The sequence below is a fragment of the Oncorhynchus masou genome, chromosome 32 (assembly GCF_036934945.1).
Source record: "Oncorhynchus masou masou isolate Uvic2021 chromosome 32, UVic_Omas_1.1, whole genome shotgun sequence".
NCBI classification, from domain to species: domain Eukaryota; kingdom Metazoa; phylum Chordata; class Actinopteri; order Salmoniformes; family Salmonidae; genus Oncorhynchus; species Oncorhynchus masou.
Window position 1 is genome coordinate 12,605,506 of NC_088243.1, and position 13,547 is coordinate 12,619,052.

The following is a 13,547-nucleotide window of genomic DNA, read 5'->3' on the forward strand; positions in this document are numbered from 1 at the left end:
TGTCAAGGCAGGTAGTAAGTGGAGGAGTAGGAACATGCCACCAAATGGAATTGATCCCAACCCTGGTTGTCAAGGCAGGTAGTAGGTGGAGGAGTAGGAACATGCCACCAAATGGAATTGATCCCAACCTGGTTGTCAAGGCAGGTAGTAAGTGGAGGAGTAGGAACATGCCACCAAATGGAATTGATCCCAACCCTGCTTGTCAAGGCAGGTAGTAATTGGAGGAGTAGGAACATGCCACCAAATGGAATTGATCCCAACCCTGCTTGTCAAGGCAGGTAGTAAGTGGAGGAGTAGGAACATGCCACCAAATGGAATTGATCCCAACCCTGCTTGTCAAGGCAGGTAGTAAGTGGAGGAGTAGGAACATGCCACCAAATGGAATTGATCCCAACCCTGCTTGTCAAGGCAGGTAGTAAGTGGAGGAGTAGGAACATGCCACCAAATGGAATTGATCCCAACCCTGGTTGTCAAGGCAGGTAGTAAGTGGAGGAGTAGGAACATGCCACCAAATGGAATTGATCCCAACCCTGCTTGTCAAGGCAGGTAGTAAGTGGAGGAGTAGGAACATGCCACCAAATGGAATTGATCCCAACCCTGGTTGTCAAGGCAGGTAGTAAGTGGAGGAGTAGGAACATGCCACCAAATGGAATTGATCCCAACCCTGGTTGTCAAGGCAGGTAGTAAGTGGAGGAGTAGGAACATGCCACCAAATGGAATTGATCCCAACCCTGGTTGTCAAGGCAGGTAGTAAGTGGAGGAGTAGGAACATGCCACCAAATGGAATTGATCCCAACCCTGCTTGTCAAGGCAGGTAGTAAGTGGAGGAGTAGGAACATGCCACCAAATGCGTTGCTACATCTCAGACTAAGCCTCATACAGACACATTGTATTCCATCTCTATTCTTCTCTATCAGCTTCAAAAATATTGTTACTCTGTACTTCACAATATAAGTATGTGGTCCAAATTGTTATAAAACATTGCTTGGTCAGAATGTTACCATCATCAGTACCATAAGTACCATAAGTCATAGCGCCTTGCCTCCCACGGGGCACAGACATCAGTTCAACGTCTAGTTTTGATTGACATTTGGTTGAGTTGTCAACTACCGTGAATTCAACGTGATATTGATGTCATTCGATTTAGTTTAAAAGTTGGTGACTTTTTCCAAATCCAATTAGTTTTCCATGGCAATCCAATGTCATCACATAGATCTTTTGGGGTTAAAATGTAGTGGAAACCCAGTGGGCTGTTCCTCCTCAGGCCCTGGCCTGCTGTGATCTATATATGTCAGACATTTTGTGCAATTGCTTGTGCAATTTGATGTCAGAGTATGAGTCTAAGTATTTTGTACTCGTTTAATGCAGTGTCTTCCGTCAGATAGCGTCATTCTAACGCGACGGCGTCTCCAGAAGCCAGTCAGGAGAAGGTAGTGAGCAACAACTAGTGCTCTGTAGTCGAATAGATTCCCTCAGAAACTGGTTAACTCCACTTCAAGCCTCCATCGTTTAAGGAATAGGTCATTCTTCATAGCTCCATATTAGGTACCAAAGAGCCAGAATAAATTCATAGTCTTTCCTTGATTAACAGCTTTTTTCCCTTTAAAAAAGACAGAGGGTATGTGAAATGGCACCCTATTCTTCATGGGCCCTAGTCAAAAGTAGTGCACTATATAGGGAAAAGGGAACCATTTGGGATGCAGAGTATCTGGAAGAGACGAGTGGCAGGGAAGAGTTGAGGCTGTGTGGATAACGGCCAGACAGCCAAGGTCAAGAAGTAGGGTGTGTATTGGTCCTATTTCAAGGCTCAATTGTTTTTCAGATAGTCCTTCAAATAGCATATTTTTCCTAAATTAAGCACGGACTAAAACTCAAACATTTGAAGAGCGGCATCTTCATATAAAGTGAACCACAAATGATTATATCTTGCATCTCCCATTTCTTCACGGTAAATGTTTTTTTTCTTTCAGAAATGAAACGTCCTGTGTATATGGAATAGAATCCACTTCAGGCTAGAGGGGATGAGGATAACATAGAAGAGCCACAGCCAGTGACGTAACATATGTGGAGTAATGTCCTCTTTACCACAACAGCCTGTAATAGTTTCTCAGTCCTGGGTCATGTCCAGTGGGGAACACCGTTGCAAAAATGTTTTGAAATGGAAAACAAACATTTATTATTTGACCAGGTCCAGGTATAGATTCTCCATGTTTTAGTCTGTTTTCTTCTTTAAGGAGAGTACTGGACACAACCGTCTTGTCCCGAAGATAAACTGGAACAAGAGTGTTGATTGTTGCTGCTGTTGTTGTTGTTTGACATATTCACAGTAGTGTGGGACCCTTGGTGGTGTAAGTCATGGAGGGGAAGTGTCTGCTGTCTAAGTTCCACATCTTTGCAGCCCCTGTCCCGGTCCCGCGGGGCCCCAGAGGAGAGACGGGTCCTGGGGACTTGTGCTGGGCTATAGGGGGGCCAGGGAGGCTGGGCGTCCAGTAGTTAATGTAGCTGGCCATCAACAGAGTCAACTCCAAGATCTGGGAGGAGGGAGAGAGGAAGGGGTGGGGGGGAGAGGAGGATGAAGGAGAAGAGAAGAGGGAGAGAAGAGTGGAGGGGACGGGAAGAGGAGAGGAGGATGAAGGTGATGAGAGAGGACACAGAGTAGGGAGGGGGAAATTGTTTTACCATTTGATATTATTGTATTTCATTAGCTCCTAGGGAGCTGGAGGCCCATTTGCTCACATTTAGAAGTTCAGTTTAAAGCCAATGAGAAAACCATAGAAATGACTTGATAGTGATCTGCCTGACATGAATACAGAGGGACCTTATTAGTACGTCCTACAGTAGTAATGTGACTCTATGCTTCGGCCGGGATTCAATCCAACACAGATTAACGACTGGCGGCTCAAGCCAAAACCATCTTTTAAAGTCAATTTCAGTGCACAGGTAACTTATCTGCTTTTAAAAATCCCTCCCTTAGGTTCCTCGGAGGCTGAACACATAAAATAGAGAATCAACCTGCTTTCTACATCAACCCAAGGAAGAGGGTAACCTTCATAAATATATATATACACACACAGTGCATTCAGAAACTACTGAGACCCCTTGACTACTTCCCTATGTTGTTACATTACAGCCTTATTCTGAAATGGATTAAATAGTTGTTTTCCCTCATCAATCTACGCACAATACCCCATAATGACAAAGCAAAAACAGGTTTAGATTTTTCTGAAAATGTATAAAAAATAAAAAACTGAAATGAGGTTAACCTTGCTATATACTCTCAGAGATACACTGAACTGACAGGTGGACAGAACCACATAGCAGGAGCTCACCCTTAACTCGTCACCCTGGCTCCCTGATCTGTATAGTAAAATCCTACATCAACACCACCACCCACCCTTTACTTTTCAGTCTTTGGAAAAATCCAGCCAAAGTAACTGTGTGACCTTAACTTAATCCGAGCGCTGACTGAAAGTTGGCAGAGCTGTTGTGGTCCGTGGTGATTATTATCCACTAATAGTTTTCACTGACCATTTGCACTTGGCCAGAGGTAAAGACCACCTACTTTAAACATTTCTATGGCCTTACATTGGGTTTAGCTATAGAGAAGACTATACTTTACCTTGGGTTTAGCCACAGAGAAGACTATACCTTACCTTGGGTTTAGCCACAGAGAAGACTAACATTTACCTTGGGTTTAGCCATAGAGAAGACTATACTTTACCTTGGGTTTAGCCACAGAGAAGACTATACTTTACCTTGGGTTTAGCCACAGAGAAGACTAACATTTACCTTGGGTTTAGCCATAGAGAAGACTATACTTTACCTTGGGTTTAGCCATAGAGAAGACTAACATTTACCTTGGGTTTAGCTATAGAGAAGACTATACTTCACCTTGGGTATAGCCATAGGGAAGACAATACTTTACCTTGGGTTTAGCCATAGAGAAGACAATACTTTACCTTGGGTTTAGCCATAGAGAAGACAATACTTTACCTTGGGTTTAGCCATAGAGAAGACAATACTTTACCTTGGGTTTAGCCATAGAGAAGACAATACTTTACCTTGGGTTTAGCCATAGAGAAGACAATACTTTACCTTGGGTTTAGCCATAGAGAAGACAATACTTTACCTTGGGTTTAGCCACAGAGAAGATAATACTTAACCTTGGGTTTAGCCACAGAGAAGACAATACTTAACCTTGGGTTAAGCCACAGAGAAGACAATACTTAACCTTGGGTTTAGCCACAGAGAAGACTATACTTTACCTTGGGTTTAGCCATAGAGAAGACTAACATTTACCTTGGGTTTAGCCATAGAGAAGACTATACTTTACCTTGGGTTTAGCCATAGATAAGACTACAGAGACGTTACCTTGAGTTTAGCCATAGAGAAGACTATACCTTGGGTTTAGCCATAGAGAAGACTATACCTTGGGTTTGGGATTAGAGAAGACTATACCTTGGGTTTGGGCATAGAGAAGACTATACCTTGGGTTTGGGCATAGAGAAGACTATACCTTGGGTTTGGACATAGAGAAGACTATACCTTGGGTTTGGACATAGAGAAGACTATACCTTGGGTTTGGGCATAGAGAAGACTATACATTGGGTTTGGGCATAGAGAAGACTATACCTTGGGTTTGGGCATAGAGAAGACTATACCTTGGGTTTGGGCATAGAGAAGACTATACCTTGGGTTTGGGCATAGAGAAGACTATACCTTGGGTTTGGGCATAGAGAAGACTATACCTTGGGTTTGGACATAGAGAAGACTATACCTTGGGTTTGGGCATGGAGAAGACTATACCTTGGGTTTGGACATAGAGAAGACTATACCTTGGGTTTTGGGAATAGAGAAGACTATACCTTGGGTTTGGGCATAGAGAAGACTATACCTTGGGTTTGGGCATGGAGAAGACTATACCTTGGGTTTGGGCATAGAGAAGACTATACCTTGGGTTTGGACATAGAGAAGACTATACCTTGGGTTTGGGCATGGAGAAGACTATACCTTGGGTTTGGACATAGAGAAGACTATACCTTGGGTTTTGGGAATAGAGAAGACTATACCTTGGGTTTGGGCATAGAGAAGACCAGTTTTTCCACACTCTCCTTCCCTCCATCCTGTTCTTTGGTCTGGCTCACTACCACCATCAGGTCGTCACGGCAACCGCCAAAGGTGATCACTGATTGGTAGGAGTAGGTGACCAGAAGGTGCTGTAAAGGAAAGGATGATTTATTTCAGTAGTTTAAAATATGTATGTGAATAGGACACTTTTCACATTACCGTGCCAACCTGAACCAAACTGTGCTGGCTTTGATAATTTCTGTTCACATTTGGTTTGGTTCTGTTCAGTAGTGTCTGTATCATGTCTCTTCCTTTCTTAATAATATTTTAAAAACTTTTTTTTTACACTCCAAAAACAAACTTACATACAAACAACAACTTACAGACATACACAAACAAGGACTACGTCCCCTCTGCCCAGACCCGCATGCTCACAACCCCATCTCTAGTGCCTAGTCACAACCCCATCTCTAGTGCCTAGTCACAACCCCATCTCTAGTGCCTGGTCACAACCCCATCTCTAGTGCATGCTCACAACCCCATCTCTAGTGCCTGCTCACAACCCCATCTCTAGTGCCTGCTCACAACCCCATCTCTAGTGCCTAGTCACAACCCCATCTCTAGTGCCTGGTCACAACCCCATCTCTAGTGCATGCTCACAACCCCATCTCTAGTGCCTGCTCACAACCCCATCTCTAGTGCCTGGTCACAACCCCATCTCTAGTGCCTGCTCACAACCCCATCTCTAGTGCCTGCTCACAACACCATCTCTAGTGCCTGGTCACAACCCCATCTCTAGTGCCTGGTCACAACCCCATCTCTAGTGCCTAGTCACAACCCTATCTCTAGTGCCTGGTCACATCCACATCTCTAGTGCCTAGTCACAACCCTATCTCTAGTGCCTGGTCACAACCCCATCTCTAGTGCCTGCTCACAACCCCATCTCTAGTGCCTGCTCACAACACCATCTCTAGTGCCTGGTCACAACCCCATCTCTAGTGCCTGGTCACAACCCCAGCTCTAGTGCCTAGTCACAACCCCATCTCTAGTGCCTGGTCACAACCCCATCTCTAGTGCCTGGTCACAACCCCATCTCTAGTGCCTGCTCACAACCCCATCTCTAGTGCCTGCTCACAACACCATCTCTAGTGCCTGGTCACAACCCCATCTCTAGTGCCTGGTCACAACCCCATCTCTAGTGCCTAGTCACAACCCCATCTCTAGTGCCTAGTCACAACCCTATCTCTAGTGCCTGGTCACAACCCCATCTCTAGTGCCTGGTCACAACCCCATCTCTAGTGCCTGCTCACAATCCCATCTCTAGTGCTTGGTGACAACCCCATCTCTAGTGCCTGCTCACAACCCCATCTCTAGTGCCTAGTCACAACCCCATCTCTAGTGCCTGCTCACAACCCCATCTCTAGTGCCTGGTCACAACCCCATCTCTAGGGCCTGGTTACAACCCCATCTCTAGTGCCTGGTCACAACCCAATCTCTAGGGCCTGCTCACAACACCATCTCTAGTGCCTGGTCACAACCCCATCTCTAGTGCCTGGTCACAACCCCATCTCTAGGGCCTGCTCACAACACCATCTCTAGGGCCTGCTCACAACCCCATCTCTAGTGCCTGGTCACAACCCCATCTCTAGGGCCTGCTCACAACACCATCTCTAGTGCCTGGTCACAACCCCATCTCTAGTGCCTGGTCACAACCCCATCTCTAGTGCCTGGTCACAACCCCATCTCTAGTGCCTGGTCACAACCCCATCTCTAGTGCCTTGTCACAACCCCATCTCTAGTGCCTGGTCACAACCCCATCTCTAGTGCCTGCTCACAACCCCATCTCTAGTGCCTGCTCACAACCCCATCTCTAGTGCCTGCTCACAACCCCATCTCTAGTGCCTGCTCACAACCCCATCTCTAGTGCCTGCTCACAACCCCATCTCTAGTGCCTAGTCACAACCCCATCTCTAGTGCCTGGTCACAACCCCATCTCTACTGCCTGGTCACAACCCCATCTCTCGTGCCTGCTCACAACCCCATCTCTAGTGCCTGGTCACAACCCCATCTCTAGTGCCTGCTCACAACCCCATCTCTAGTGCCTAGTCACAACCCCATCTCTAGTGCCTAGTCACAACCCCATCTCTAGTGCATGGTCACAACCCCATCTCTAGTGCCTGCTCACAACCCCATCTCTAGTGCCTGTTCACAACCCCATCTCTAGTGCCTGCTCACAACACCATCTCTAGTGCCTGGTCACAACCCCATCTCTAGTGCCTGGTCACAACCCCATCTCTAGTGCCTGGTCACAACCCCATCTCTAGTGCCTAGTCACAACCCTATCTCTAATGCCTGGTCACATCCCCATCTCTAGTGCCTGGTCACAACCCCATCTCTAGTGCCTAGTCACAACCCCATCTCTAGGGCCTGCTCACAACACCATCTCTAGGGCCTGCTCACAACCCCATCTCTAGTGCCTGGTCACAACCCCATCTCTAGGGCCTGCTCACAACACCATCTCTAGTGCCTGGTCACAACCCCATCTCTAGTGCCTGGTCACAACCCCATCTCTAGTGCCTGGTCACAACCCCATCTCTAGTGCCTGGTCACAACCCCATCTCTAGTGCCTAGTCACAACCCCATCTCTAGTGCCTGGTCACAACCCCATCTCTAGTGCCTGCTCACAACCCCATCTCTAGTGCCTGCTCACAACCCCATCTCTAGTGCCTGCTCACAACCCCATCTCTAGTGCCTGCTCACAACCCCATCTCTAGTGCCTGCTCACAACCCCATCTCTAGTGCCTAGTCACAACCCCATCTCTAGTGCCTGGTCACAACCCCATCTCTACTGCCTGGTCACAACCCCATCTCTCGTGCCTGCTCACAACCCCATCTCTAGTGCCTGGTCACAACCCCATCTCTAGTGCCTGCTCACAACCCCATCTCTAGTGCCTAGTCACAACCCCATCTCTAGTGCCTAGTCACAACCCCATCTCTAGTGCATGGTCACAACCCCATCTCTAGTGCCTGCTCACAACCCCATCTCTAGTGCCTGTTCACAACCCCATCTCTAGTGCCTGCTCACAACACCATCTCTAGTGCCTGGTCACAACCCCATCTCTAGTGCCTGGTCACAACCCCATCTCTAGTGCCTGGTCACAACCCCATCTCTAGTGCCTAGTCACAACCCTATCTCTAATGCCTGGTCACATCCCCATCTCTAGTGCCTGGTCACAACCCCATCTCTAGTGCCTAGTCACAACACCATCTCTAGTGCCTGGTCACAACCCCATCTCTAGTGCCTGGTCACAACCCCATCTCTAGTGCCTGGTCACAACCCCATCTATAGTGCCTGCTCACAATCACATCTCTAGTGCCTGGTGACAACCCCATCTCTAGTGCCTGCTCACAACCCCATCTCTAGTGCCTGGTCACAACCCCATCTCTAGGGCCTGGTTACAACCCCATCTCTAGTGCCTGGTCACAACCCCATCTCTAGTGCCTGGTCACAACCCCATCTCTAGTGTATGGTCACAACCCCATCTCTAGTGCCTGCTCACAACCCCATCTCTAGTGCCTGGTCACAACCCCATCTCTAGTGCCTGCTCACAACACCATCTCTAGTGCCTGGTCACAACCCCATCTCTAGTGCCTAGTCACAACCCCATCTCTAGTGCCTGGTCACAACCCCATCTCTAGTGCCTGGTCACAACCCCATCTCTAGTGCCTGGTCATACCTCCATCTCTAGTGCCTGGTCACAACCCCATCCCTAGTGCCTAGTCACAACCCTATCTCTAATGCCTGGTCACATCCCCATCTCTAGTGCCTGGTCACAACCCCATCTCTAGTGCCTGGTCACAACCCCATCTCTAGTGCCTGGTCACAACCCCATCTCTAGTGCCTGGTCACAACCCCATCTATAGTGCCTGGTCACAACCCCATCTATAGTGCCTGCTCACAATCCCATCTCTAGTGCCTGGTGACAACCCCATCTCTAGTGCCTGCTCACAACCCCATCTCTAGTGCCTAGTCACAACCCCATCTCTAGTGCCTGCTCACAACCCCATCTCTAGTGCCTGGTCACAACCCCATCTCTAGGGCCTGGTTACAACCCCATCTCTAGTGCCTGGTCACAACCCCATCTCTAGTGCCTGGTCACAACCCCATCTCTAGTGTATGGTCACAACCCCATCTCTAGTGCCTGCTCACAACCCCATCTCTAGTGTATGGTCACAACCCCATCTCTAGTGCCTGCTCACAACACCATCTCTAGTGCCTGGTCACAACCCCATCTCTAGTGCCTGGTCACAACCCCATCTCTAGTGCCTGGTCACAACCCCATCTATAGTGCCTGCTCACAATCCCATCTCTAGTGCCTGGTGACAACCCCATCTCTAGTGCCTGCTCACAACCCCATCTCTAGTGCCTAGTCACAACCCCATCTCTAGTGCCTGGTCACAACCCCATCTCTAGTGCCTGGTCACAACCCCATCTCTAGTGCCTGGTCACAACCCCATCTCTAGTGCCTAGTCACAACCCTATCTCTAATGCCTGGTCACATCCCCATCTCTAGTGCCTGGTCACAACCCCATCTCTAGTGCCTAGTCACAACACCATCTCTAGTGCCTGGTCACAACCCCATCTCTAGTGCCTGGTCACAACCCCATCTCTAGTGCCTGGTCACAACCCCATCTATAGTGCCTGCTCACAATCACATCTCTAGTGCCTGGTGACAACCCCATCTCTAGTGCCTAGTCACAACCCCATCTCTAGTGTATGGTCACAACCCCATCTCTAGTGCCTGCTCACAACCCCATCTCTAGTGCCTGGTCACAACCCCATCTCTAGTGCCTGCTCACAACACCATCTCTAGTGCCTGGTCACAACCCCATCTCTAGTGCCTAGTCACAACCCCATCTCTAGTGCCTGGTCACAACCCCATCTCTAGTGCCTGGTCACAACCCCATCTCTAGTGCCTGGTCATACCTCCATCTCTAGTGCCTGGTCACAACCCCATCCCTAGTGCCTAGTCACAACCCTATCTCTAATGCCTGGTCACATCCCCATCTCTAGTGCCTGGTCACAACCCCATCTCTAGTGCCTGGTCACACCTCCATCTCTAGTGCCTAGTCACAACCCCATCTCTAGTGCCTGGTCACACCTCCATCCCTAGTGCCTGGTCACACCTCCATCTCTAGTGCCTAGTCAAACCTCCATCTCTGGTGCTTGGTCACACCTCCATCTCTAGTGCCTAGTCAAACCTCCATCTCTAGTGCCTGGTCACAACCCCATCTCTAGTGCCTAGTCACACCTCCATCTCTAGTGCCTGGTCACATCTTCATCTCTAGTGCCTGGTCACACCTCCATCCCTAGTGTCTGGTCACCACCCCGTCCATGGTGCCTAGTCACACCTCCATCCCTAGTGCCTGGTCAAACCTCCATCTCTTGTGCCTGGTCACACCTCCATCCCTAGTGCCTAGTCACACCTCCATCTCTAGTGCCTAGTCACACCTCCATCTCTAGTGCCTGGTCACACCTCCATCCCTAGTGCCTAGTCACACCTCCATCCCTAGTGCCTGGTCACACCTCCATCCCTAGTGCCTGGTCACACCTCCATCCCTAGTGCCTGGTCACACCTCCATCCCTAGTGCCTGGTCACACCTCCATCCCTAGTGCCTGGTCACACCTCCATCCTTAGTGCCTAGTCACACCTCCATCCCTAGTGCCTGGTCACACCTCCATCCCTAGTGCCTGGTCACACTTCCATCTCTAGTGCCTGGTCACACCTCCATCTCTAGTGCCTAGTCACACCTCCATCCCTAGTGCCTGGTCACACCTCCATCCCTAGTGCCTGGTCACACCTCCATCTCTAGTGCCTAGTCAAACCTCCATCTCTGGTGCTTGGTCACACCTCCATCTCTAGTGCCTAGTCAAACCTCCATCTCTAGTGCCTGGTCACAACCCCATCTCTAGTGCCTAGTCACACCTCCATCTCTAGTGCCTGGTCACATCTTCATCTCTAGTGCCTGGTCACACCTCCATCCCTAGTGTCTGGTCACCACCCCGTCCATGGTGCCTAGTCACACCTCCATCCCTAGTGCCTGGTCAAACCTCCATCTCTTGTGCCTGGTCACACCTCCATCCCTAGTGCCTAGTCACACCTCCATCTCTAGTGCCTAGTCAAACCTCCATCTCTGGTGCTTGGTCACACCTCCATCTCTAGTGCCTAGTCAAACCTCCATCTCTAGTGCCTGGTCACAACCCCATCTCTAGTGCCTAGTCACACCTCCATCTCTAGTGCCTGGTCACATCTTCATCTCTAGTGCCTGGTCACACCTCCATCCCTAGTGTCTGGTCACCACCCCGTCCATGGTGCCTAGTCACACCTCCATCCCTAGTGCCTGGTCAAACCTCCATCTCTTGTGCCTGGTCACACCTCAAATCCCTAGTGCCTAGTCACACCTCCATCTCTAGTGCCTAGTCACACCTCCATCTCTAGTGCCTGGTCACACCTCCATCCCTAGTGCCTGGTCACACCTCCATCCTTAGTGCCTAGTCACACCTCCATCCCTAGTGCCTGGTCACACCTCCATCCCTAGTGCCTGGTCACACTTCCATCTCTAGTGCCTGGTCACACCTCCATCTCTAGTGCCTAGTCACACCTCCATCCCTAGTGCCTGGTCACACCTCCATCCCTAGTGCCTGGTCACACCTCCATCCCTAGTGCCTGGTCACACCTCCATCCCTAGTGCCTGGTCACACCTCCATCCTTAGTGCCTGGTCAAACCTCCATCTCTGGTGCCTGGTCACACCTCCATCTCTAGTGCCTAGTCAAACCTCCATCTTTAGTGCCTGGTCACAACCCCATCTCTAGTGCCTAGTCACACCTCCATCTCTAGTGTCTGGTCACACCTCCATCCCTATTGTCTGGTCACCACCCCATCCCTAGTGCCTGGTCACACCTCCATCCCTAGTGCCTGGTCACACTTCCATCTCTAGTGCCTGGTCACACCTCCATCTCTAGTGCCTAGTCACACCTCCATCCCTAGTGCCTGGTCACACCTCCATCCCTAGTGCCTGGTCACACCTCCATCTCTAGTGCCTAGTCAAACCTCCATCTCTAGTGCCTAGTCAAACCTCCATCTCTAGTGCCTAGTCAAACCTCCATCTCTAGTGCCTGGTCACAACCCCATCTCTAGTGCCTAGTCACACCTCCATCTCTAGTGGCTAGTCACACCTCCATCTCTAGTGCCTGGTCACATCTTCATCTCTAGTGCCTGGTCACACCTCCATCCCTAGTGTCTGGTCACCACCCCGTCCATGGTGCCTAGTCACACCTCCATCCCTAGTGCCTGGTCAAACCTCCATCTCTTGTGCCTGGTCACACCTCCATCCCTAGTGCCTAGTCACACCTCCATCTCTAGTGCCTAGTCACACCTCCATCTCTAGTGCCTGGTCACACCTCCATCCCTAGTGCCTGGTCACACCTCCATCCTTAGTGCCTAGTCACACCTCCATCCCTAGTGCCTGGTCACACCTCCATCCCTAGTGCCTGGTCACACTTCCATCTCTAGTGCCTGGTCACACCTCCATCTCTAGTGCCTAGTCACACCTCCATCCCTAGTGCCTGGTCACACCTCCATCCCTAGTGCCTGGTCACACCTCCATCTCTAGTGCCTAGTCAAACCTCCATCTCTAGTGCCTAGTCAAACCTCCATCTCTAGTGCCTAGTCAAACCTCCATCTCTAGTGCCTGGTCACAACCCCATCTCTAGTGCCTAGTCACACCTCCATCTCTAGTGCCTAGTCACACCTCCATCTCTAGTGCCTGGTCACATCTTCATCTCTAGTGCCTGGTCACACCTCCATCCCTAGTGTCTGGTCACCACCCCGTCCATGGTGCCTAGTCACACCTCCATCCCTAGTGCCTGGTCAAACCTCCATCTCTTGTGCCTGGTCACACCTCCATCCCTAGTGCCTAGTCACACCTCCATCTCTAGTGCCTAGTCACACCTCCATCTCTAGTGCCTGGTCACACCTCCATCCCTAGTGCCTGGTCACACCTCCATCCTTAGTGCCTAGCCACACCTCCATCCCTAGTGCCTGGTCACACCTCCATCCCTAGTGCCTGGTCACACTTCCATCTCTAGTGCCTGGTCACACCTCCATCTCTAGTGCCTAGTCACACCTCCATCCCTAGTGCCTGGTCACACCTCCATCCCTAGTGCCTGGTCACACCTCCATCCCTAGTGCCTGGTCACACCTCCATCCCTAGTGCCTGGTCACACCTCCATCCTTAGTGCCTGGTCAAACCTCCATCTCTGGTGCCTGGTCACACCTCCATCTCTAGTGCCTAGTCAAACCTCCATCTTTAGTGCCTGGTCACAACCCCATCTCTAGTGCCTAGTCACACCTCCATCTCTAGTGTCTGGTCACACCTCCATCCCTATTGTCTGGTCACCACCCCATCCCTAGTGCCT

General features: G+C 50.0%; 1 protein-coding gene across 1 annotated transcript in view; it reads right to left on the reverse strand.

Annotated features, from left to right (window-relative positions):
• Positions 1-605: 605 nt before the first annotated feature.
• Positions 606-13,547, reverse strand: part of LOC135525598 (pleckstrin homology domain-containing family H member 1-like) — a 77,078-nt gene continuing 64,136 nt past the window's right edge. Inside the window, exons 31-32 of the mRNA XM_064953317.1 lie at positions 5,070-5,216; positions 606-2,531 (exon numbers count right to left, since the gene is read on the reverse strand). Coding sequence (XP_064809389.1) covers positions 2,322-2,531; positions 5,070-5,216 — 357 coding nt within the window. The 3' untranslated portion in view covers positions 606-2,321. The remainder of the gene's footprint in view (positions 2,532-5,069; positions 5,217-13,547) is intronic.